Source organism: Mesoplodon mirus (genome assembly GCF_964341445.2).
Source record: "Mesoplodon mirus genome assembly, chromosome: 12".
Lineage (NCBI taxonomy): Eukaryota > Metazoa > Chordata > Mammalia > Artiodactyla > Ziphiidae > Mesoplodon > Mesoplodon mirus.
In genome coordinates this window covers 94,101,152-94,128,574 of record NC_138988.1, presented here as the reverse complement: position 1 = coordinate 94,128,574, position 27,423 = coordinate 94,101,152, and the positions used below count along the sequence as shown (strand labels likewise).

General features: G+C 43.3%; 1 protein-coding gene across 3 annotated transcripts; it reads left to right on the top strand.

Moving 5' to 3' along the window:
* MYLIP (myosin regulatory light chain interacting protein) lies at positions 1–27,423 on the top strand. 3 transcript variants are annotated; one of them, XR_014295529.1, is made up of 10 exons: positions 1–297; positions 1,394–1,584; positions 12,678–12,863; positions 14,180–14,377; positions 14,875–15,039; positions 15,979–16,399; positions 17,968–18,382; positions 19,947–20,107; positions 23,187–23,325; positions 27,238–27,423. XR_014295529.1 is itself a non-coding variant. In XM_082638702.1 (7 exons), the coding sequence occupies exons 1-7, from the start codon at positions 211–213 to the stop codon at positions 18,055–18,057; spliced, it is 1,338 nt and encodes a 445-aa protein (XP_082494828.1). In that variant the 5' UTR covers positions 1–210; the 3' UTR covers positions 18,058–19,755. The 3 variants fall into 3 exon arrangements, 1 of the variants encoding a protein (XP_082494828.1); XR_014295528.1 differs by lacking the exon at positions 19,947–20,107; XM_082638702.1 differs by lacking the exons at positions 19,947–20,107; positions 23,187–23,325; positions 27,238–27,423 and having other exon boundaries at positions 17,968–19,755.

The following is a 27,423-nucleotide window of genomic DNA, read 5'->3' as shown; positions in this document are numbered from 1 at the left end:
AGTGCGGCGCCGCCGCGGCACCCGGAGAGCCAGCTGGCGGGCGGTCTGGAGAGGGGGTGGCGGGGAGGGCGCGGCGGCTGCCGGGGGCGCAGGGCAGTGGTCTGCAGGGCTTCAGCCTCCCGAGGGCCAGCCTCGCCGAGCCCGGAGCTGGGTCTGAACCCCGCGCACACCAAAGACGAGGCGGCTGTGGCGGCAGCGGCGGCCCCAGCCATGCTGTGCTATGTGACGAGGCCGGACGCGGTGCTGATGGAGGTGGAGGTGGAGGCGAAAGCCAACGGCGAGGACTGCCTCAACCAGGTGAGGACCAGGGGCCAGGCGCGGGGTCCAGGCCGGTTCCCCGAGGCCGAGGGGCCTCGCTGTGGCGCCGGGACGCGCCGGGGGCCGGCGGCGCAGCGGCGGCGGCGGCGGGGTTAGTGCGCCCCAGGCGCCCGGCCTGCGCCCCCTCCTCCACGAGGCCGTGGGGCGCACGGCCGCTTCGTGGCGCGCCGGGGGCGCGTGTTGGGGTGGGGGTGGAGGGCGCGGGGGACGCGCAGCGGGCCTGCCCCCCCTGCCCCCCAGCCCGGGACTTTCCCGGAAGAAGGCGACCCAGCACACCTGCCTCAGGTGTGTGAATGATGCCTCCTGTCGGGTCCCCGCGGGGCCTGGCAGCGCCACCTGCGTCCCGGGATGAGGTGGCTGGAGGGGTCGCAGGTCCCTCGGGTTGCTCGGCAGACAAGCAGTGCCCTTGTCTCTTGATGCTTCTCAAATGGAGAAGCATTTCTTCTGCACCTCCTTGCATCTCCCGATTCGCGGGGGACGAGAGGACGGTAGGTTTGGGTCGTGGACTCCTCGGTTGTCTTTAAGCACGCGTTTCCTTAGGAGTGAGGAGGAACGGTTCCAAACAGTGCATAGTGGTGTGGCAGAAAATTTGATCTTATGTGAAACGCTGTGCCCTCCAACCCCCTCGACCTGAGATGTTTGGAAAACCTCCTGCAAAGCTTAGCTGACACTTGTGGCGTGTTTCCTCAATGTGTTTGCTTTTTTGGAGTCCAGATGGTTAAAATTGTCCAGATAATAAGCTGCCAAATCAGCTGTGCAGATTGTGCTAGTGGAGGGAATTCCAGTGATTGGAATAAGAAGGAAAATACCCCGTGGATTCCTGTCCTCAGCCTTTCTGGAAGGCTACATTTTGAGAACTCCTTTTGTGCCTCTATACTACATCTAGTGGTTTCGCATCACTGGAGCCTTAGAACTCTGTTGTTTTAGCTGACAACAGGAATTGTAACACCGTTGTTGAACTTTGTTTAAAAAAAAAAAAGAATAGGCAGGAATCTTAGACTCAGATGGAGTCTTTGGGTTTGCTTTGACCACATGGACCGCTTGCTCATCCACACTGCATTCATTTTTGTTTTAGGTGTGCAGGCGATTGGGAATTATAGAAGTTGATTATTTTGGACTGCAGTTTACGGGTAGCAAAGGTGAAAGTTTATGGCTAAATCTGAGAAATCGGATCTCCCAGCAGATGGATGGGCTAGCCCCTTACCGGCTGAAACTGAGAGTCAAGTTCTTCGTGGAGCCTCATCTCATCTTACAGGAGCAGACTAGGTAAAGTGACGCTAAAATAAACCAATGTCAAATCGACCTTTGATTCCATTTAGGAAGGGCCACTGCACCTTCCCAGAGATGTTCACAGGCAAATTTGTTTTGATACAGAGTTATAGCTTAGAAGTTTTCCATAGCACAGTTCTTTTGTTGAGGTGAAAAGAGAGCTGCATAGTTGGCTTGGGGTACATTTTCCAACTCTTCTGGTGTTTTTCTTATTTTTATAGACAATGGGAGAGTAAGGTTGAATTCTTACAAACACTTGAGATCAGTGCCACAATGCAAAAAAATTAAAAAATAATTAAAAAAAGAAAGAAAGAAAGAAAAAAGACCTGACTTCTTGATAGAGGCATCTACTGCCCGATAGTAACCTCTGTCTCAGCAGTGTTACTACAGGTCATTGCAGACTGCTCTAACAGAAAGCAGGAAACAGTTCCTCTTGGGTTACTTAAACTTGGTCAACTTCTTCAGCCTAGTGTCAAGTTACAGTGTGTAGCAAAGAGCTCTGTCCGAATTTTAAAAGTTTTTCAGTTTCTTGAAAACTTAGTCAGAAAACTCTTTTAAGGCCAGTAGTAATCGAACGCTACCCCACAGATAGTTTATACATGATTGTTGAGTTCAGATTGTTAACTTTATCTCTTCTAGAAAGCCACCACTAGTGGTAGACAATTGGAGCATGTGGCTTCCTTTTTCAAACAGAAAATGGATTCTCCCCTGGACTGGCTGTAATACTTTTCTCAAGGATGAGCCAAGCTAGGAAACTGGTGTTTAATATTTACTACTGAAATGCAGGAGACCTAAATCTTATAGTGGCATGTAAAAAAAAAAAAAAAAGAAGAAAAAGAAAAAGGAAAATGACTACTTTTAAACATGGTAAACTTTGGATCTTAGTTCTAATGTTTTTCATAATCCTTTGGATTGGAAATTTGCTGTGCAAATAAAAAATGCGAGTGTGAGAATTATGAGTAATGATGAGTGAGCCATATCCTTTAAGAGCTTTTAACATGTCATTTTTTTGGTTGTTTACCAAAGGACGTATAGACACATATTTTGAAATACTATTTATTTGAATTTGAAATCTCTCCTTTGCCTTTTTATGGAGCTTTAAATGGTGAGAGAAGTGTTCAATTTTGTATCTGAGGGAAGCTAGTATATTGAGTTCTTAGTGCTCCTGAAAATGTGTTGCAAAATATTCAAGTGATTTCATATTTAAGGATGTTTTAGCTGTCTATATGAATCAGGATAGGTTGGGTTTTTTATTTTTTTATTTTTTTAAAATTAAAGCGGATTTGTGAATGCTTCCACTTTGCACTTCAGTGTGATAACTTGCAGTTGAGTAAGAGAAAATAATACATATGTATATAAAACACCTTGGAATTTTCATTGTGTAGCTTTATCATTATTTTGCAATTGTTTCAGGGCCTCCAGATTCAAATCTGTTTTGATGACACAGATTTAGTTTTTAAATCTGCAGAAGCTTGGAGGACCAAATACATCATTTAAACAATGACTAGGGGACTTCCCTGGCGGTCCAGTGGTTAAGACTTCACCTTCCAGTGCAGGGGGTGCGGGTTTGATCCCTGGTTGGGGAGCTGAGATCCCACATGCCTCGCGGCCAAAAAACCAAAACATGAAACAGAAGCAATATTGTAAAAAACTTCAATAAAGACTTTAAAAAAATGGTCCATATCAAAAAAATCTTTAAAAAAACCCAATGGCTGCAGTCATAATATAATACATCTGTATTATAAATGCTTACAGATTTTACAATTTGCTACTAGTCTTTACCTGTGCTTTCTTGTAATAGAGTTAATAACTATTATCAGCTCCATTCTATTCATGCAGGAAATAGAGATATTTTATGAATTAGAATTGGAATCAAATTTCCTACTTTATTGACTCAATTGACTTTGACTCGAGATTCATGTCTAATAGCACTCAAAGATTGCACATACCTAGTTAGACTAGGTAATTTTAATTGATTTTCATTCCTTTTGAAATCATACTGAAAAAATTCATGTGATTTTGACTTTTAAAATATTGGTGTATTTTACTTGTTTTTGTGGGGTTGTCTGAAATAAATACAGAATTTTAAGAAAATGCCACCTAAAGTTTATATAGCATTCTGCTTTAATAACTAGCTAAAGTGAGTTGTAATTAGCATTGCACCTTTTCATTAGGATCAGTAGTTGTGCTGGGTCGAATTTAGTTACAATTAGCATTGTGTTTATGTGCATGATACTACAGAACAGAAATACTTATTTTCCCTAATATTATGTTATCAAGATAAAGCTGGTTGATAAACTTTTTTGATATTTAATCATTTGTTATAAAATATTTATATAAAATGCCATGAAAATAAAATAGATCTGTTTACATAGTGAGTAAGCTTTGCCAGTCCAGTTATGAGAGGTGATATTTTACCAGCTCTTCATCAAGTCATGAGGTCAAGTCATAAGTCATTTCCATTTAATGCACAGAAAGTGTCTGGACAGTTTATTAAATGGTGCTGAAATATCCTAGCCAAGTTGTCTCTGTGGACAATTAAAGCAGCCTGCTCACAGTAGCTGGCCTGACTGGGGGCAGTTAATATATTAGTTTGCATTAGATTAGGGAAGCTGCTGTGAGAACGACAGGCAGGAAGGCCCGTCTGTAAGAGCAGAGTTCTAGGGGCAAGGCAGAAGCCCCTGCGTTCTAGGTCCAGCTCAGCAGTCTGCCACCAGCATGTACAGCCTTCCAAGACTTGAGCCCAACTGAAAACCCTGCAAGAGATTCTTTAAATCCCTTCTAGCAGTAGATTTTTTTTTCTTGGCTTCTGCTTCCTCTCCATATTATTTTCCTAATGCTTTTTCTAAATACATTTCTCTGAAGAGAGAAAAAATATATCCAATGTCTGCTTAGATTGGTAGATAGAGTTAGACTGGCCTCTGATGTGGCCTAATTTTAGATTTGATTCTTTACCTGGATTATTATGTTTGCTCTGGAATGGGGGATTCTGGAAAGTAACCAGAGAGTTTTGTTTCGACTCAGCTGGCATCTTTCAGAGATTGGTGACAGCAGGTGTTTTCAGCAGATGTTTGCCATGCTATGGATTAAAACGAAAAGTGAAATTAATATATTCTGGAAGTAGATCTGAAATCATAATCATCTTTGAAATTATTACCTTTCAAAGGCTTTCGGTTATTCACAGCAATTCAGACCAGATTTTGTCAACATTTTCAAAACCAGAGATTAGAGAATTATATGCTTCATCTTCAGGGATGGTAATTATACCATCCATTCCCAATAAAATCTTTCTGTTTCTCCTGACTGCCACATTTTAGCAGAGCTCTGTGTTCTTTGCTAGAGGCACCCTGCTTGGTTAAGACTCACCAACACCTGAATCCTCTATCCCAGAAGCCAATCCCAACACAGGGGCTCCGTGAGTGCTGAACTACATGTTCATGGAAATGCTATAATCCTGAACGTTGCATCTCATTAGGATCTTAAAAGTTGCGAGCAGTGATGCATTTGACTTCAGACCCCAGCTCACTCATCACTCCCCGGGGAAGCCTTCTCCAGGCGTGCTCAGGAGACTAAACTCTTCCAAGACATCGTGTAGCTTTCCTTTATAGCATTTAATGAGTGTGTAACACTCCATTTACTTATGTGACAGTTTGCTTATCGTCAGCCGCTCTAATAATCTAAAATTCCATTAAGCAAGGAGCTGATCAATCTTGTATAGCCAGAATCTAGCAAGTGCTTGATGTGTAAATATTTGTTGAATCAATGAATTAAGAACTTGGAAATAAAAAAAAATAGGGTTAACTGATACTGTGATAATATAAATTTTCTTATAGGTATTGAAATGTTTGCCAGTTTGCTTCTATAACCTGAAAAGTTTGAGAATGTCTAAAAGAAATCTCACCACTAAAAAATGTTTTGTAGTGATTTTTCTCAGTTAAGAATTTGCTCAGTGCTTGGCATTCTTTTGTTTGCTTGCTTCCTTCCTTCACCCCCTCTACCTCATTCCAAGCCATTTGTTCATTGTGGTTGTTAGTTCTTATCTAGAATGAACTACCATGCTCCTGGACCTTTTATGAAGTTCAGATAGTTTTCAAGCCACAGGCTCACTTTATCTAATTTCAACCCATTTGTAGGTCCGGACTACTTATTAAACTCAATTTTTCCCTGTCTCTCAACAAATATTACTTAGACAAGTGAAAATCGAAGGAAGATGGCATCACTGAAACCCACAAAACAAATGCCACCTGCAAACTAGAGGCAGGTGGGGGTGATAATCTCAAATCAGTACACAGCTGAATCGCATTGACCCTAGCCAGTGCCTGTAATCATATTCAAGGTCTTATAAAACATGATCACGCAATGAGAAGCCCACGCATGGCAGCAAAGAGTAGCCCCCGCTCACCACAACTAGAGAAAAGCCGGCGCGCAGCAACGAAGACCCAACGCAGCCAGAAGTAAAATAAATAAAATAAATAAATTTAAAACAAAAAACATTGTCACGATGATAAAGGTTGATTGCAGAATTTACCTTTGTGTGATTCAGGATGGGTAAATTCCATAGGATGGATTGCAGGAGTATTATGTTCTTCATATCAACTACATGCCAAAGAGTGGAATGACACGTTCTCTATTTTTTTTTTTTGGTATGCCCAAATACAACATAGGCCCCAGGAAAGTAAAAAATGGTAAAGATAGACGTGTATATTATTTCCAAAGAAAGTATTAATTACATTTCTGAATTCTTATTTATCTTTTAAGTTTTCCTTTCTGTTCAGAGTATGGGATGTTTGTGGTGGTATATGGTTATTTTAGCCACAGACCACCTACCTGGGCCCCTTCAGTCTCTTTTTGAATTTCTGATACTTATATATGTGTATGAAATATCAGAGAACATTGAGAAATTGATTTTTATGTAACCAAAATGAACTGTTCATTTTGAATGTCATTATAAATAAAATTTGAGTATTTAGATGGCACAAAGGGCAGATTCAGGGTGACCAGTGGGGTCAGGTTCCAGGTTTATTTATTCTCTGAGTCGTGTACCACTACAGCCCGATCCCAGACCTCTTCTGGACCTGACAGCCCTCCACACTAATCTAAATTGTTGAGAAAGAGATTGTAGTTAATGCTCTTAAACTACAAGATTGTCCGGACTGTTGTTTGCCTAGGGACAGCTATCTACTGTGAGTAATCATATTTTTTAGAAGTCCAGGTTTTATGCTTCCAAGTGTTTTTCTGTGAGTTGTAACTACTTTTGAAATTAGGAATTTCCCTCACCGGTACGCTCCTTATCTTTTAACTGCCTTGGAGCCTGAGGAGAAAGCAAATTTATCAGTGATTCCCATTTTGCATTTTGGGCTTTGCGAAGGATTTCCTTAAACCTGAATAGAGACCTGACTTGGTAATTATTGGCTGTGACAGGTTTCTCAATTGTAAGCCTTCCATGAAGTGTGGTAGATGTGATGGTTCATTTTAAGTGTGGCTCTTCATTTGAATTCTGAACCTTGACCCTAGGGATTTTTACTGGTGTTATTTTCTCAACCTCTTACTATGAAAAATTTCAAATGTACGGATAAGTTGAAAATGTTTACAGTGAACACCCAATACCTAGATTCTACTATTAACAGTTTAATATACTTGCTTTATCACATATTTATCCATTTATTGATCCCTCTATCCATCCATCAGTCTATTTTTTCATGCTTTTCAAAATAAGTGTGTGCGAGTACACATCCCCCTAAATACTTCAGTATGCGTATCACTAACTAGAACTCAGTATTTGCCTACAGTTCTTTTTTTTTTCTTTTGATTGATACAAAATTTATATATGATGAAATGCCTAAATCCTAATATGCCACTTAATGAGTTTTGGCAAATGGATGTACCTGTTTAAACAAAACCCTTATCAAGTATTACCATCACTCCAGAAAGTTCTCCCATGCCTCTCTGCAGTCGTTCCCGCCCCCCCTTCCCTACCACCACCCCAGAACCAGGTTGTATGTTTTTCCAGCATAGTTTAGTGATGCCTGTTCTACTTCATGTCAGTGGGATCGCACAGTGTGTACTCTTCTGTGTCTGGCTCCTTTTGTTCATCATAAATTTTTCGAGACCCATCATCTTGTGGTACACATCAGCGGCTTGTTCCTGTTTATTGCTGGATAGTATTCCACTGTAGGAATGTGCTGCTGTTTGTTCATGCATACTCCTACGATGAACACCTGTTTTCCAGCTATCGTGAATAAAGCTGCTATGAGCATTCAAACACAAGTCTTTTGTAGACATGTGTTTTCATTTCTCTTGAGTAAATAAGAATGGAAGAGCTGGGTCATAGAGGAGGTAATTGTTCAGCTTATAAGTAACTGCCAGACCTTTTCCCGAAGCAGTTGTACCATTCTGTACTCCTGTCAACAATGTACAGGGGACCAGTGCGTCCACATCCCTGCCGGGTTTCAGGTGGGTTTATAGTGGTAGCACATTGTGGTTTTAATTTCTACATCTCTGTTGATTAATAACACTTTCATGTGCTTATTGGCCTTTGTACATCTTCTGCGAAGTATCTATTCAAGTCACTGGCCCTTTTTTATTGAGTTGTTGTCTTTATTTTTGAGCTGCACAAATTCTTTATATGTACTAGCCCTTTGTCAGATATATGTTTTATACGTGTATTTTTTTTTCCCTGTGGTTTGCCTGTGTTTTTGATGCCTTTTGATGAGTAGAAGTTTTTAACCTTGGTGAAGTCTCATTTATCCACTTTTTTCTTTTACGGTTTTTGCTGACTGCATCCTGAGGGGAACCTACCTCCAAGTCATGAAGATACTCTCCTATGTTTTGTTCTAAAAGGGTTACAGTTTTAGCTTTTATATTTAGGCCTGTGATCTATCTTGAACTGATTTTTGTTTCACTGGAATTTAAGATACAAAACAAACCTATAGCAATTCTGTTGTGACTTGATAATTTTTAAATATAACTTGACAGTTAGAGCTTGTGGTTTAATGACTCATTGGACTGAGGCGGGCATACGGGTGATCTCAGTGAGTGTCTCGCTCTGTGAGGGACAAACCAGCCATTACAACGGAGGGCCAAGTTCAGTCAGTCTCTTGGGGAGAGAATCACTTCAGTTATTAGGACTGGAGACTTTTTAAAAATAGCTACTTAGCCATTTTCGAGATGTTTTAGGTTAGTTACTTAATTTTGAGTTTAATAGTAAATGTGGAGATAGTTGTTTTGTATTTGTGTCATGAAAAGCCCTTCAAAATTATGTAACTGGGAAGATAACTGGAGGGCAGTAATTGAGAGTAACTGTGATGAGCAGATCGACAACTCCCGATTGGTTTTGCAGAGAGTTCTGCTTTGATTATTAGATGATTTCTTTATGAGACAAGCCAGGGTTTAGAGGAGAGTGCTCTGATGACAGTTCTCAAAAGATAAATGACCTAACTTTATTCCGTAAAGCTATGGAAAGGAGTTCATTTTAAACATAGAGGAAATCTGAAGTACATACTCTGAAACAAAAATATATTAAGGATATGTGACTTTTTTTAAATTAAGATATGACATATCCTTATATTTATCCCCCCCCCCTTTTTTTAAGTCTTCCCTAATGCAGCAAGTGTGAATTCATTAAATGCAAAGACATGAGTTAGCTAGAATGTTTCACTTTGGGGCTCCAAACCCCATCCATATATTGAAAGTATCCGTTTTCTTAGTAACTGGGTAAAGCTTGAAGAATCATGAATTTCAAGGTGCAACCAAAAGAATGTTTAGAAAATGAGCTTATGTCTGTTAGGACATATTCATAGACATTTGCTTAAGACACAGAAATCATTTTTTCCAAAGGCTTTCTTTCTGTTTATGATTCTAGCATGTAGCCTAAATTGAATTAGATAGGCCAACCACTTTTGATCTGTAGTTAAAAAAAAAAAAAAAAATTCACTGCAGGCCTGACTTCTTTGACCACATCTGCTTATTTTGATATTATCGGTAACTTTTAACCGCTTTACGAAAAGGGAGGGCGGGGGGGAATCCATGAGCCAGACAGTTACAGGCCAGATGGTTGGAGAGAAAATAATAGGAGAAAATACTTGACTGAAAACCACCCCTAATTATTGAGCCATCACTGGATTCCGTGTGGAAATGTTTCTGCATGCCCTGCCATTCTCCCTCTTCGAAAGAGCACATTAAATAGAGTCTACTGATGGCCTGCCACTGCTGTGACCTTTGCTGTCACTTCTGCATGTGCTCTTCTCCTGGAGAGCATAAACTTATCACCCAAGGGCCAGTTTGTAGCCAGAGTTATTTTGATAGGATACATTCCTTCACACCAAAAGGCTGTACCTTCCATCGAAACAGGAGCCATCAGATATATTCACCCTGGGAGCCCGGCACAGGGCTTGGCACAGTGGCGATGTGTGGCAAATTTGTTGACTTGAAATGAAAAGGTTGCTTTATAGCCATGAAACGGCAAAATGCAGGAGGGGCCTTACCAGAAAGTTTCTGTAAATGATAAGGAGGAGGATTTTTGTACTTACAGGGTATCGACCCCAATGCAGCCGAGAAGGTGGAGTATGTTGAAAAGGCCATTGTCCCCCACCTCCTTTTTAAAAATTCTGACTCACAGACTGAGAAAGGATCACATTACTCTCAGGCTGCTGACCACCTGTTAATACTTTGTTACTGCTGCTTCTTTGCCTTTGATTTTGGCAGCTGTCTGTCCAGCAGTCATCCTGGATAGTTTGGAAAAGGAAATTGGATCAATTTTGAAACTCTTCTTTTGCAGGCTAAACTAGTCTCTAACTTAATACTTAGGAAATAAGTTAAAAGACACTTTCACATAAGCAGGAATTAAATTGAGAAGACTTACTTTGGGTGATACCCTTGAAATCTTTCAGCACATACTTTCTTCTTTAATGGAAGTATATATTTAGGTTTTTGTTCCTTACTAACATGTCCACTGATGAATGCAGAGACAGAGGTACCTTAACCAAGATGACGTTTACCGAACAGTCCTCTAAAAAGCCTTCTGAGGGCTGAAGCAGTGTTGTAACACCAAGATTTTAAGGGATGGCTAGACCTCAGTCCTCAGATAGCTATTTTAAAACAAGTTATTTTTGTAGTTATTTCTTTGCCCCAGTAAGGACCCCCTTCTCAGTTTAGCAGTATGTCAGAAATACTTTAAAGACAAGCAGATGTTTGGGTTAATAAAAACCATGCTTATCTTCTTCCAGTGCTATTATGCATTCTTACTGTGATTTCTTCATAGGGGGCTTTGAATAAAGAAAAAACTGCAGTGTTTGGCAGAGTCTGATAATTTTAAACATTTCTTTATCATTATAGAAGGCACAAAATGTTGAATTTAAACATTTCTTAAAGGAGGATTAATGGCTCTTGTCAGCCTGAAGTTTTGAGACTCTCAACAGATCCCCTCCTTGTATTTCTAGCCTCACGTTCCCTTGTCTCCTTTTTTTGCATTGTTCACGTTATCCCTTCTACCTAGATGTCAGACACAAGGCTAGCATATAAATAAAAGCATCTCGAGGACTGGAATAAGGGTATCCAGCCAAAGGGGAGGAATTTAGGAACCCTGTTCAGAGCTTTACAATGATGATCATAATTCATTTGTTAACAGAAGGAATAGTATGGCATTTCAGCATGTTGGAGAGGCTGTATTGAGTCATCAGAGGAAGGTTATACATTTGCCAGAGACAAATTTCATAATCCAGGCCAGTCTGCCTATGACAGTTTAGATACTCTGTCCAGAATCTTAGGCAACATGGATTGGCAGGCAACAATATCTGAAGTTTTCCAGGATTTCTAATTCTCACATACCTTTTGGTAAATGTAGAATACAGTGTTGTATACAATTAGGACAGGCTCAGATGGAATGAAACTAGGATGGGAATATAAACTAGTTGCAGACAGCGTGTAGTTTTATGTACATTTATAGAACTCTCTGATGTTAGAGGCACTTATGAAGTCAGCTTAGGTGCAGCTAAATGTACTAGAAGTTAGAACATGTCAAATATTATAATAGAGGAATAAATAGTTTGCATGTGATATAGACAAAAGGGTATCCAAATGAGGGGACAGGAGGAGTGGCCTTCAGGACAGAGGGAACAGCAAGACCAGAGATGTGGGGACGTGAATGTACTTGGTTTTTCCAGAAGGAGGAATTGTCCCTTTCCTGGGGCATAGTGGCTGGAGGGAATGACAGGAGATGTGGCTGGAAATCTGGGGCCAGATACGGAGAACGCTGGGTTCATGCTGACAGTGTGCTTCCTTGGCAAACAATGGGGATCCCTTGAAGGATTCTGAGCGGAGAAATGGCAAGTTTATATCAGAAGCAAGCAGCTTGGAAGATGGATTCACAGAGTCTAGAAGAGAGATCAGCTTAGAGGATATTGTAAATTCTCTGACAGTTGAGAGCTGCAAGTAGGATAGAGGAGGTAAAAATGGGAAAAACGGAACTGGATTTAAAGAGTTTTCAGAGGCAGAAGGAAGATGAAGAGTCAAAGTGAGTCTGTGGTAAAAATAACTAATCAGTCTCTGGTTTCCACTGGGAGAAAAAGTGGGTTTGGGAAGAAAGTTTGGCTTTGAAGAAGGTGAAATTGGAATACTGAAGACCATCTAGTGGCGAAGTCTGTTAGCACTTGGATATTTGAATATGATCCTTAGGAGAGAAGTTGGGGTTAAAACTAGAGATTTGAGGGTCATTTGAATAAAGGTGAGGCTCTTAAGATAATAATTACACATCAAGATAAAGTTTTTCTGATTAAGATAATTTCTTTTAAATAGTGTAATGCAGAAACATGTATATAATTATTTTACATTTTGTAACTTGAATGTTACCGAACTTGTCATAGTTAGACTTGTTTTGTTTGGGTTAAGACTTTGTTTCAGAGAAACTTAATCCTTAGGTTTATTTTGCCTTACTACTCATGATAAAAAAAGGTCTGTAACTGTAAGCATTTTTAAGGTAGCTTTCTTCCTTGCTCTCTTTTCCTTACTTAAATGGGATCATGAAATTGCTAAGCAGTTGGGTCCGATACCAAGTTAGTCCCCCAGCATAACCTCACTCTCGCATTGCATTGCAGGCATATCTTTTTCTTGCATATCAAGGAGGCCCTCCTGGCAGGCCACCTCCAGTGTTCTCCAGAGCAAGCGGTGGAACTCAGTGCCCTCCTGGCCCAGACCAAGTTTGGGGACTATAACCAGAATACGGCCAAGTACAGCTACGAAGAGCTGTGTGCCAAGGAGCTCTGCAGTGCCACCTTGAACAGGTGAGGCTGTAGTTCAGGCTCACGTTCATTGTCCGAGATCTAGCAAATGTATAAGAATTTCCAGAAGAAAAGCAAACTATGATAGATACAGGTAATTGGTGAGGTTGAGACTAGACCATTGCCCCATATAACCAGCTATTTTCAAAAGGTGCTTAGCCTTTTCATTGAGAAACTTATAAACACAAAACATAGTCCACACAAATGCCCTTATACAAAATACTGTATAACAGGAATGGTAAAATCTCTGACCTTTTAAGAATGCATATCTCTTAAAAAGTCTGTCATGTTTATCGGCATTTTCTTCATCCCAGCAAGGATTAAACCAAGAGACCTAACAAAGATGTCTTAATTATCTATTCCTGGGTAACAGGGTTGCCCCCCTAAACTTAGGGGCTTAAAACAACAAAATCATCTCACAGTTCTCTGGGTCAGGAATCTGGCCATGGCCCAGTTGGGTTCTCTGGCTCCAGATCTCTCAGGAGGCTGGTGGGGTTCAGTCTCAGCAGCTCTCAAGCTGCTGGTGGGGTTCAGTCTCATCTGAAGGCTCAGGTGAGGGAGGGATCTGCTTCCAGTTTGGCTCAGGTGGCTTGTTGGCTGGCCTGTGCCTTCACCACGGCGGCCTCTTCGGAGGTGGGGGGGCTGTTTGATAACATGGTGACTGGCTTCCCCAAGGACGAGCAGTTGAGTCAGAGCAAGAGCAAACACCCAAGACGGATTCAAAGTCTCTTTCTAACTTAATCTCAGAAGTGAGCGACAGCACATCACTTTGGCCATATTCTGTACATTAGAAGCAAGCCAGTACTCCAGCGTACACTCAAGGGAAGGAAGTTACACGAGGCATGGATACCAGGAGGTGGGGACCTTTAAGGATGGTATTGGATGCTGTCCGCCCCAATAGATAAAATAGATCCTGCATTTTTCAGTTGCAAATGACCTAATCAATCCCATATAATGCTATATTATCATGAAACTTAGAAAGCAAATCTAGACAAATGGCATGAGACATTGCTACGTATAAATTTCTTGTGTATAGTTTTAGAGATTTTCCATAGTTCTTTTAATTCATCCCCGTCTGGCATCCCCAATAGTTTTTTCTCCTAATTATTTACTAGTTGAGATCTTGAACAGTGTCTTAAACGTATTTTTACAATACGTTTGCTAAATAAATGAAATAGCAATAGTATATAGCTTTGAGTTTTTGTGATTCATAAATGAGTGTCAGTATAATTCACTAGTAAAAATGATACCGATTTATCTCTGAAGACTGCATCAGTTAATCTCTCTGTATGCCTCTATGCCCTCTTGGTGTCTTGCAGCATTGTGGCAAAGCATAAGGAGTTGGAGGGGACCAGCCAGGCTTCGGCTGAATACCAAGTTTTGCAGATCGTGTCGGCAATGGAAAACTACGGCACAGAATGGCACTCTGTGAGGGACAGCGAAGGGCAGAAACTCCTCATTGGGGTTGGGCCAGAAGGAATCTCAATCTGTAAAGATGACTTCAGCCCAATTAACAGGTAACCCAAGTCTTAAATTTTTGTTCAGACCTACGTGTGTACGTACTTTTGTAGCTCTGATGGGGAAAATAGGAAATGGAGAGGGATTTACTAGACAGTCATCCTTTAGGATTAATGTGTTTCATTTTAGGTAGGTACATTCATTTTATTCAGGCCTTAATAAACATTCCAATATTTTTTTAAAATATAGGCTCAAGTGTACTGATGTGACAGAGTTAATATTTTTCAAATGTCACGTCCACGGCTATAAAAATCTCATTTCACACACACACACACACACACACTCTCACACTCACTCCAAGACTTGCTCCAGTGCGCCTCTCCAACTTCTTTTCAAAGAGCCTTCATACCTAGGGAGCAAAGTGCTTATCTGATGGTCCCAGGCAGAGCGTCTGGCGTTATGGCTGGGCCCTGAGCACATGGGAACCCTGCAGAAGCACACACACGGTGACCCATCTCCCCCTGGGCTTGCTCACTTTTCTCTTCCCACCTTTCAGGATCGCTTACCCTGTCGTGCAGATGGCTACCCAGTCAGGGAAGAACGTGTACCTCACCATCACCAAGGAGTCTGGGAACAGCATTGTGCTCCTGTTCAAGATGATCAGCACCCGGGCAGCCAGCGGGCTCTACCGAGCCATCACCGAGACACATGCTTTTTATAGGCACGTACCCCTGTGCACCCCGTAACCCCAGCATCTGCCACAGTGCTGAGGTTTCCGGCAAGGCTCCTATGGTTCCTGGTATCGCTGTGTCAGTGAACCTTGTACAGAGCTTAAGAAATGGGCTGTTTTCGAACCCTTCATTTCTATCATAGCAGTGGGGTCCTTAACATCATCCTGCTTTTCCCTCGGGGTGTGTGTGTGTGTGTGTGTGTGTGTGAGAGAGAGAGAGAGAGAGAGAGAGAGATGCATGGATTCGCTCTACTGCTTATCTCTTAGCCCGTTTCCTCAGAGCTCCCCCTCCCCGAGGTGACTGAGCAGTGGGGCCCGTTCAGCCGCTGCTTTTGCCCTTTTCCCGCAGGATGACCCAAGTCATCTTTCCTTCCTGGGAGAGCTGCTACCCTGAATCCTCAGTGTGTAGTGAGGATGTCTCGATAACGGTATTGATAGCCTTATTTCCAAGGGTGCTTTAAAGTAGACTTGTAATTTGACTCAAATATTTGGAAAGTTTTTTAAAAGCTAAGAAGTTTAATTGGCAGGCAACCAACCCTTTTTTTATGTTAAAGTAGACACACATTGTGGAGCAGAATGGAAAATTTGTAGAGATTTTTAACATAAAGCCAAGACTACAGAGAAGAATTTCCTTTTTCTTGCCATAAGCTGCTTTGGACTGTAGTTCTGTCCCTGGAGGTGGAGGTGCCCTCTGGTTTACAGCTGCCTGATCAGGGGTCCTTCCTTTGGAGACACTTGAGAAGCATAGAGGTAGAATCATTGAAATACCTAACACCTATGAAACTGGAAGAATTCATTTTCAAGCACACAAGCAAAATATTTAATGTCTGCTCCCATGAGCATCACTATTCACATCAGTGTTTAAGGTCTGGCTCGTGGGGACGCCCAGGCCTGTCAGTACTGAGGTGGGTGTTCCATCTCTATCCGTAGGTGCGACACGGTGACCAGTGCCGTCATGATGCAGTACAGCCGAGACCTGAAGGGCCACTTGGCTTCTCTGTTTCTGAACGAAAACATCAACCTGGGCAAGAAGTATGTCTTCGATATTAAAAGAACCTCCAAGGAGGCGTATGACCACGCCAGGAGGGCTCTGTACAACGCGGGTGTGGTGGATCTCGTGCCGAGAAGCGACCCCAGCCCTCCAAACTCTCCCCTGAAGTCCTCGGAGAGCAGCATGAGCTGCGGCAGCTGCGAGGGTCTTGGCTGCCAGCAGACCCGGGCCCTCCAGGAGAAGCTGCGCAAGCTCAAGGAGGCCATGCTGTGCGTGCTGTGCTGCGAGGGTGAGATCAACTCAGCCTTCTGCCCATGCGGCCACACCGTGTGCTGCGAGGGCTGTGCCGCCCAGCTCCAGGTGAGGATCTTCCCAGCTCCAAGTGAGGGGGCGTTTCCAGCTCCAGGTGAGGGGCCTCCTGGCTCCAGGTGAAGGTCCTTCCGCCTCCAGATGAGGGGATGTTTCTAGCTCCAGGTGAGGGGGCATTTCTAGCTCCAGGTGAGGGTCCCCCGGCTCCAGGTGGGGGTCCTCCTGGCTCCAGGTGAGGGGGTGTTTCCATCTCCAGGTGAAGGGGCGTTTCCAGTTCCAGGTGAGGGGTCAGCCGGCTGGCATGGGCCAGGTGCTGACTTGTGGAGGCACAGATGGAGAATGTCCATCTCCATCCAGAGGGTCTTTGTATCTGTGATTTGGAAGGTGTTGCCCTTTGGAAACAGTTTGGATTAGCACACTCTTGTCAACAATGTAATTACTAAATCACAGGCTTCTTTCAAGTCCTGGATATGAGGTTCAGATTCACCAGGTACCACATCTAGTTAGTGGCTGAGCCGGGCACTGGAATCCAGGCCTCCTGGGGCCTGCACCTCCTTCTCTTCCCTTTCATGTTGTCTCTGCTTCTTGACACTTCGGAGGATGGTCTTTTTTACTTACTTGTATTATTTGGGAAAGAATTCTTAGAGTTTTGAGTGATAGTTAACTCTCAGTTATCCATGGGTGGGTTGTTGCCTAGTTTTTTGTGATTAATTTCCCTTTAGTACTGCCTGTGCCTCCTGGGTCCCCTTGGATTAGCTCTCACCAAGTCAAACTAATTTGAATATTAGTAGAAAAAATAAAAGCACCTCTTACATAGTATCTTTTTCTTTCTTGCACCTTGCATTTCCTTTTACAATATTTTCAATTTGTTTGCATTTCCCAGAACCGTTGGCTGTCACTGTGATTTTATGTAAAATTAGCCCTAAATAACATCTAGTCCCTCGGAAGCTGCTAATTTCAGAACTATTTTTAGGGCTACATATGAGCCAAGAGGATACCCAGGTCCTTCCTTAGAGTAGATCACGCTCCTAAGACGAGTTATTTCCTCAGGAGTGGTCGTGGATTTGCCTTTTTCATCCACATAGTCTGATTCTCATGCTTAAGGCTCCCCGTGTGGCTGAGGAAGGGACATGCTTGCTGAGAGGCCAGCCAAGGGTGTGGAGCTGTGACCTGTGACTAGGAGCGGCCATGCTCACCGGCCACGTGGCATCCCCCGCCGTGATGCACCCTGAGCCAGCTGAGCCAAGGACACAGTCTCCAGAAGGGTCTCCCGCATCCCTGCCTGAGACTTCATAATCAGCCCATGTAGGGACCACAGGCTCATTGCACAGCAAGAAGTCTTCAGTAAGCACTTTACTCACGGTGCCTTGTTTAGAGTTTGACTGAAAACCTGATTAATTTCATTCATTTATACTTTTTCCTAGTATTTATTTTTAATCCTTTGTCAAGTATAAAATGTCAGACTTGTTAGAAAGCAAAGATCCCTCCCAGTGGAAAGCTAGAAATAATTGTGACCACAACGTATTTAGAAAAAGCACTGTAATAGGTAGCACGGGTGGACACTGAAGACACACGTCCTTGGAAGTGTCCTAACCTAACTGTCGGCTTCTCTTTTGCAGTCCTGTCCTGTCTGCAGGTCACGGGTGGACCACGTCCAGCACGTCTACCTGCCGACCCACACCAGTCTTCTCAACCTGACTGTGATCTGATCTGCTGTGCACTTACTGGACCTGCCATGTCTCCATGAACTGCACTGGTATAAACTATAAACATGATAGATTGTGGAGAGAATAAATACTCCAATGCCCATCTGCCATGCAACGTTTAGGGGGGCAAAAAAAAAAGGAAGAATAGAAACAGTATGACTACTCCTCACCGCCAAAATGTACCATGCGTAGAATCAGCACCTCCGGGTTGATGACCAGGAAGAGCTCTGGGACCCAGACATGTTCCTTGGACTTTTCTTCTTTTTATGATCAAGTAAAGAAATCAGGAAGATCTTTGACGTCAGTTAAGTGGCAGCATAGCCCAAAAGTGAGTACCTTTTAGAAAATGATGTTTAAGTCTCCTTAACGTATCCCAAGGTAAGTTTCCTACTTGCAGCCAATTTTGTAAGAATTCATTTTAAGGATTTACTTGGTTCTTTTTGTACGGGTCACAGAGCTCTGGACATTTTTAATAGGAAAACTTTTCTTAAAGAGCTGGTTGTCATTTTAATGTCATTGCTGTTTTTCTAACTTGTTCAAGAAAGATTGGGAAGCAAACATATTTAAAAATCGATTCGGGGACTTTTTTTTTTTTTTTTTTTTGCCCTACGTGGGCCTCTCACTGCTGTGGCCTCTCCCGTTGCGGATCACAGGCTCCGGACGCGCAGGCCCAGCGGCCACGGCCCACGGGCCCAGCCGCCCCGCAGCATGCGGGATCCTCCAGGACCGGGGCACGAACCCGCGTCCCCTGCATCGGCAGGCGGACCCTCAACCACTGCACCACCAGGGAAGCCCGATTCGGGGACTTTTTTAGAGTGGACACTAAGTTGTCAGATTTAAACCAGTCTGACCAGTGGAAAACAGATCACTCCACGTGGATGGTTTCCTATTCTTTCCCCCTCCCCCTCTCCTTACCCTGTCCCCAAGCCTTTCAATTATAAAATGCTACCAGTCTGGTTAGACGATTTCTGTGGAGTAGTCAGCACTCCTTGGGCCTCTTGAGTTGGTGGAATATTTTAAGATTGAAAAGGGAGCGCATGTTCCTTGGAAGGAAGAGCATTGCTCGCTGAGATGAAGCTTTGCCACGTACAAAGTAGGGGTCGTTCGTGAGTTCTCCGACGCACCCTGCTCCAGCTTCAGCCGGTGGGGTTGCTTTTGCTTGAGCCATCAAGCCTTTTACAGCCTTATCGTAGGTATCCTAGATATTGTAAGCTTTTTTTTTGGTAGTAAATGCTTAAGTATTAACTTTTTATTGTCCCTCTGTATGTTTAGAGGGGTTTCGGGGGGGGGTTGTTTCTGTATTCTTAATCATGTTTTCCACTCCCACTTGGGCATTTTGGAACCTGGTCAGCTTGTTGGTTTTCTAGGATGTCTGGAACCTGGATGACCTTATTGGGTGCAATACTAGCTAAGTTAAAGCTAGAAACCTACACTGTCACTTTACTGAGATTTCTGAGTATACTTTTCATATTGCCTTAATGTAGCAGTAATGTGTTTATGCATTTGTTTCTTTGCACAGACATTTTGTCAGATATTAAAACTCTACTTTTTTATGGCACATATTAGCATATAAGCCTTTATTCCAAGAGGTATTTATTTTTTCACTTGTAAAAAAAATAATGTTTCACATATAAAGAACTCTGTTATATCTTAAAGGATTTCTGTCTTTTATATTCAGGATAATAAAGATGTTAAAGCAAACACGGGTGTTTGTATCTTCACAGTTATTGTCATTTAAGCCAGATTTTATTCATTTAATAGAGCATGGATAACATCATGGTTGGTATCTAATGTGGTCCTTCGTGGAAAGTTTGAAAATGTTTAGGGTATTAGCTCTGATCGAGGAGACTGTTTACCCAGTTACTCATTCATCTATGTTTTCTGGTTTATAGGATTGGAATGTAGGTGAAAATAGGGTAATACACGCAAGCAGATGAAAAATAAAAATTGGGAAAAGGACTATAAAGTATTGGAGAAGGAAGGGAATGGCGAAGTTGGAAGTTAAAACTGTAAACCCAGATGATGCCGCTAGTGTGTTGCCTGGTCAGGACAGGTGAGTGCCAAGCTGGGTCCCAGCAGAGATGGCCTCAGCCTACAGACTCTAGGGCTGCATTCTATAGGGCAGCTAGCCTGCTGCTGCTGGGACCTCGCTGCCCTGAGCGTGCTCATTTGTGTCACTCAGGAAATACTTTGTGGAGTAGAGAACAGTGCACATAATATATGTAACTCAGAACTATCTGTAGCAGTCAAGTAATTTCAGCTGCTACAGAGGTTCAGTTTGGTACAAGTGCAACGATTTCAAGCAAACAACTTTTTAAAAATCGAGAAAAACAAGATTTGTTTTCCACTATGCCTATACCTAAGTCGACCTCCCATCAGTTTCTAGGAATTAACTTATTTGTTCAATCAACACATTTATTGAGCACCTGCTAAGTTATATTGAGCACTGGAAATTTAATAATGATCAAGACACGAATGATACAGGATGCCCATGTCATGTAGTTAAACCTGTAATTTACACTATTTTCTTTCTATATAGAAATTAAATAATATTCACAATGATAGAATATTAACACTGTAGGGGATCTTAAATGTGGTAGTCTCAAAATGCTGGCCAGAATAACGGATGGATGGATGACAGGCCAACAGATGGATAAGATATTGTACACCCCACTACACCATGGACTCCTCAAGCTCAGTGACTAACATGAAAACTACTGTATTACAAGGTCACTTAGGAAAGCTAAAAGAAAAGTGCTGTGTAGGCACAGAAGGTGATGGTTAATTCTCCTTAAGAGCCAAGGGTAAGGGTGCTTCACAAAGACCCTTTGAGCTGAGCCTTAACATTCTAGTTGAACTTTACCAGGTGGAAAAGAAAGTATATGGTGCATACAGGGTTAGAATGTAGTTTGGGAGGCTGGCCCATCCCCCTGTGGTCAATGAAGTGGTAAGAAATGAAGTTCTGAAGGGAACGTGGTTAGAGTTACCGTGGTGAGCGACCTTGAGTTCCAGGCTTCACTTGGACTTGGTTCTCCACTGCCTTCAGAACCAGGAACTTTGGGGATGGGAGAGTGGCAATCAGATCTGGTTTCTTGCACAGGGAACACAAGGAACCACAGAGGAAAGCATACACAAGAGCAGGAAGAGAACAGAGGCAAGAACTCAGTTTTGATCATCTTTCAACATGAAAACGAAACACATCAAGAGCTTTCGGAAGTATGAGCAGTATTTAGTGAGACAGAGAAGTCATACACCAATTCTGCTTATATCTTGGAACAAATAGTCATTAACAGAGGGGCAAACGGGAGCAAGCCATGGGGGTAGGAAGGGAATCGAATGTGGTTTTGAACATGATGCATTTGAGATGCTTGATGACTGGCAAACCTGGGGTCTGTTGAAAACTTGGGCTGGAACTTACAGAGGATGGAAAAGGTAAAGAGAAGCCTTTAGTGGCCATTACATTTAATTGATATTTGAAGACATGACAATGTAAGAAGTCATCATAGGGAGAGCATTAAGGAGAGAAATGAATAAAGCTGAAGATGGAACCCTGAAATGACCTAGACCTAAGGTGGACGGTGAGACTAGGAAGGAGTCTGTGAAAGACAAAGGAACGAGGAAAAATCAAGGGACTGAAAGCCAAGCCCGGAGACAACTTCAAATGGGCGCGTCCACTCCGTCCAAACAGGCAGGCCAGCAGAATCAAGGAGCTGGAGGGCCAGAAAAGGCCGTACGAACGTGGCAATATCAGGTGGTCCCAAGTTCCAGGAAAGAGTGGGTGTATATTGAGATTGAGGGCATACGCCAAGGTTGCCAGATTGTAGTGAGCTGTGTATGAAAGTGAGACAGGGACATGGAAGTGATAAAGGGGGGCCGACATGCATTGGTGACAAGGTGGAGTAAGTCAAGATGGTACCGTAGGAGGAGGCGGGCTCAAGCAAAGCGTTTGCTTTTTGCATTTTAAATGGGAGGACTCGGTAGGCATAGAGGAGGGGGCCGTGGAGAGGGTGAGTCAAAAGGTACAGCAGAGAGGAATCAGCGTTGGAATCTGGAGAAACAGAAGCCTCAAGAGGCTGTCCTGCCAAAAGTCACGATCTGTGAGATGTGAACAAAAGCATTCTTTCATCCTTTTATTAAGGGTTACAAAAATTAGTGGTGAAGCTAGAGACATTTCCCCCACCCTATATGTGTACATTGATCCTGCTGCAGATGTCGAGCTCAGGTGCAATGTGGGTACATTCTGGGGTTGTCCCCTTAACCCTGCCATTGAGCACTGAGGACCAGAAGCCCCACGGGTGACTACTCTTGGGCAAAGCATGAACTCTTCCAAGAAAAATGTGAGAAAGAAATGCCCTATAGCCCAGAAGTTTGAGCAAATTTCCACACACAAGCCTTGGGAGAGTGCATGTATGAGTCACCGCAAGTAAGCCTGAAGCAGGATGGTGCAACGGATGCTTTGGCGCTGAGAGAGCTCAGAATAAACCAGGAAGCCAATGTTTTTAAGATAGTTTTACCAAGCAGTGGAAGAAGAAGCCTACGTGGAGTTTGAGCACAGTCAGAATTTAAGACCAGATGCGGCTATTTTTGCCTTTCTCATTGCTTATCATATTTACTACCTTCTCACAGAAATCCTATAACATTGCAAATTACTTTTATTCATATTTGCAGAATCTCCTTGAAATGAGTGTGTTTAAAAACTGCAAGATGTTAAAGAGTTAGCCCTATGCCTTTAAAAAACAAAACTATGTCAAGACCACACCAATTACACAGATTTAACACACCTGCCAGATGCTTATGGAAGAAAATACACTTCAAGCAAAAGCTAAACATCTGTTGTTCATAAACTTGTGCTAATGCTAAGGGGAAGAAAAATCTCAAAAGCGTAAGCAAGCCTTCTATCAAGGAGCGATTCTTCTGGTTGAGAAGAAAACTCCTGTACACTTGTGTGAAACAAGATGATAATAGTTCTAAGACCAATAGTATTGCACATGTATGTATATACGTATATATGCAAATATATATGCTTAAAATTTTTCATAAATGTTTAAAGAATGTGAAGAAGACACTGTGGATTGGGTGCATTTGGGGAAGGCTTTCTGAAGTAGATAAGTTGTTCTTTGCCTTGCATTCAGTACAGAATTTGGATTGGCGGGAAGGAAAACAAAGCAGAGGATGTGGAAGAGCCTGCAGGTGAGGGACAAAGGGTGATAAAATAGGAAGAAAGTAGAACCAAGTCATAAAGAGACTTCTGGAACAAAGATCCTAAGTTTGGTGAGTGTGTGAAAGATACAGTAAGATCTTTCTTCATCTGCGGTTCATTCGGGGTTTTTTTGGGTTTTTTTTGCGGTATGCGGGCCTGTCACTGTTGTGGCCTCTCCCGTTGTGGAGCACAGGCTCCGGACGCGCAGGCTCAGCGGCCATGGCTCACGGGCCCAGCCGCTCCACGGCATGTGGGATCTTCCCAGACCGGGGCACGAACTCGTGTCCCCTGCATCGGCAGGTGGACTCCCAACCACTGCGCCACCAGGGAAGCCCGGTTCATTTGGTTTTTATTCATTAACTTGGACACTGATTTATTAACTCAGAAAATATATAGTAAGCACCTGGTATATATCAGGCTCTCTGTTAGGGCTAGAGCTGTAGTTCTCATCTGGGCTGATTTTATCCCCAGGAGGCACTGGGCAATGTCTGAAGATGGCTCTTTATCATCACACTGAGTACGGTGTGCTACTGGCATTTAGTGGGTAGAGACCAGGGGTGATGCTAAACATCCTACCGTAGCCCTCACACCAAGAAATTTTCTGGCCCAAAATGTCAATATTGCTGCTGTTGAGAAACACTGGACTGGAGGGTTCAGATATCCTAGGTGAAGTCCTTGCCCTTTCAGGATCACGGGGAACTGACACTGTAAGCTAAGAATTCCGGTGCACTACGCTCCATAATAAAGCAGGTACCGGGTACTATGGAAGAGCAGAATAAGATGCCACTAACTTTGCTTGGGGTTGAAAAGATTTCTGGAAGAAAGTCACATTGCAGATGACTCTTAAAAGATGAGTTGAAACTTGCCCAGGTAGGAGATGTGGGCGGAAGGAGAGTGTTCAAACATGCAGCATATTTGGGACCAGTGGGTAGTTTGGTGTAACTGGAATATAGGGTATGTGGCTGGAGGGGATGGTGAGAGATGCGGCTGGGAAGTTAGGTTGGGCCTACATCCAGGAGGGTGCTGTGGGCCCTATTCATCTCTATCCCAGCCACACTCGAGAAGAAGGACAGTGTCTGCCAAGGCAACCTCGAAGTAGCTGGGTTCTGCTGTTCTGTTTATGGCACTCTTGTCTGTAGATTTCATTTCCTCATCCGGGCTCCGGTAAGCATGTGTCCTCTGAGTTTTGAGTAAAGGTAATAGCGAAATAAAACCCTTGCTGATAATTTGTCCTAAAGATAGAAGCTGTCAGATAATCATTCAGAGTTTAAAAGCTCATGTCAATATTCCTTCAGATGAAGAAAACGGTAGGATAAAAATATAGCAGGGCTTATTAGTAACATCTTACCCATTTTTTCCCTAAATGGTTAGAACATACTGCCTTTCTCCGCTCTTTACATCAACGTTTCTGTTATAAAAGCTGTCTAGTTTTCAGTTCTAAATCCTGGGAGGATTTTCCCCATGAATTTAACATGACTGAGGAAACTTGCTCCAGGGTAGAACTTTGCTGCAAATTATCTAACTGAGACTAGGCTGCTTAATAAAGAGACTAAAAATGAATCACAGGCTTTTTGTAGCTTCAAATGTGGAGTTGCCTTTCTCCTTCACCCCCAATTTCATGATTCGTAACAGAAAGAGGCCAGCTTTATACAGTGATTTCATGGAACAAATGTCCTTTGTGTTCAAGACTGGAGGCTGCCGCTGATACGGGCCAGGAGAGTGTATGTGGAGAGAGTTAGGGGGTACTACCTAGTACTCCTAGTTAGGGGAGCTGCCATTTCTAAGCTTCTTCAAAGGCCACTCCTGCCCATGCCACACGATGCTTATCACTGGGGGGGCGTGCATGACACTCCTAGGGTCAGGCAGTGCCTTCTAAATGGCACTCAGGTTATATGTTCAAGCCCAAGTCTCTGCATGTGTATAACCATGATTTTACTGGGTTTTAGGTATCATGTAAGTTCTACCAAGAGCAAGTGTATACAAACAACCCATTATACTGGAAAAGGAAACTTAAAGCAGAATTACAAATCCTTCTCAGTGCCCCCCCTTCTGCTTTCTGACTCTTTGCAGGGGAAAGTGTAAGGGGTACCGTACACTCTAGTCTGTGGGAGCCATGAACCCTGCACTCATTTTTCAGTGATTGATTCTGGAAAGCTTTTCCTTCTTCATATCATCCTGATGTTTGAAAGTTCTTTTTCCTTTGGAGAAGCCACCAAGCTTCCCCTCTCCCCTCTGGTATTTAACCTAAATTTTTTTTTTTTTTTTTTTTTTTTTTGCGGTATGCGGGCCTCTCACTGTTGTGGCCTCTCCCGTTGCGGAGCACAGGCTCTGGACGCGCAGGCTCAGCGGCCATGGCTCACGGGCCCAGCCGCTCCACGGCATGTAGGATCCTCCTGGACCGGGGCACGAACCCGCGTCCCCCACATCGGTAGGCGGACTCTCAACCACTGCGCCACCAGGGAAGCCCTAACCTAAATTTATGCACAGTACTACTTAATACTCTTTGGTAGGGTCCCTTAGCATGGATGTCAACAGAGGTCCAGCACCAGAGGCTAGAACATTCTAACGGCTTTACGGGGATCAACTCGTTTCAGCCTCACAATGTGCCTGTGAAGTAGGTACTCTTTTTGGCCTCATTTATAGATGAAAACTTGAGGCACAGAAAGATGAAGTGACTTCTAAAGGTCACGGAGCTAGAAAGACGGAGAGCCAGCAGGCAAATTGTGATGTGATTCATAATAAAAATATATATTTGGTCTTTGTCACCATTTCTGGCACAGAGCTCCTAAAACCCTTGGCATTTCCTTAGTGATGAGAGCAATAAATACGTCTTTGGTTATGTTAATGAGGTAACTTTTGGACCTCACCTTGCCAGGGTCCCCAACCATGAGATTAGAGGGTCAGAACTCTCAGTCCCGTCCCCGAGCCTCTGGGAAGGGGAGAGAGTCTGGAGCTAGAATCAATCACCAGTAGCCAGTGAATTAATCAATCATGCTTATGTAATGAAGCCTCCATAAAACCCAAAAGGAGAGGGTTCAGAGAGCTTCTGGTTGGTGAACATGTGGAAACTTGGGGCGCCTAGAGAGGGCACGGAAGCTCGGCACCCTTTCCCACACACCTTTCCCTAAGCATTTCTTCCATCTGGCTGCTCCTGGGTTTTATTTTTATTTTTTTTATAATGAACCGGTGATCTAGTAAGTGAAATGTCTCTCAGAGTTCTATGAGCCGTTCTAGCAAATTAATCAAGCCTGAGGAGGGGGCTATGGGAGCCTCTGGTTTATAGCCAGTCAGAAGCACAGGTAACACCCTGGGCTTTCGAGTTACCTCAGAAGTTGGGGAGAGCGGTCTTGCGGGACTGAACCCTTACCCCGTGGAATCTGATACTGTCTCCGTGCAGATGGTGTTAGAACTGAGTTGACTTCGCGACACCCCGCTCATATCTAAGAATTGCTCGGTGTGGTGTAGGAAGCCCCCATCCCTGACACCCACACTGGCATTAACTCACAGATGCAGGCCGGTGGGGTTCTGAAGCCCCATCCAACATGGCGGCAGAGTCACACAGGGCCTCAGATGGTCTCACCCAGAACGTCTGAAGGGACTTAATGGGAAATAAATGGTTTTGCTTCTTGTTTGTTTTAATGAGCATGGTAGCCCAAATTTTCTCCACCCCCTTGAGTTTGAGGGTACAGCTGCTGATTGCAAGAATCCTCACTATTCGTGGTTCTTATACTTCTGCTTTGAAACAGCCCAGTTCCACCACATGAAGCAATTTTTTAAATCATCATGTGTTTACTAGGGGGAAAAAAAAAACCTTAAACAAACAAGGTATACAGGTAGATTAGGGAATGGGATTAGGAGTCTGGGATGTCCAGCGCTGTGTTTTTGACCGACTGAAAGGATTGTTGAAAACAACTGAAGGACTTACATCTTGGCTAGCTTGTGCACTTTCAAAGTATCATTGTTAATACCCATTTCTTCACCAGCCCAACTCAGCTGGCTTCAAGTTACCACCAGTAATCCCTGAGGAGAGAACAAGAGCCTGGGCTGGTTAGGCCTTCGAGTTGGAGGGGAGAATGTGTGTGCACTGCATCCTCTTTCTGTAACCAGCACGGTGGACGCTCGGAGGGCAGCCCCCGTTCCAGGCCCACACCCACCAGGAAAAAGGCCAG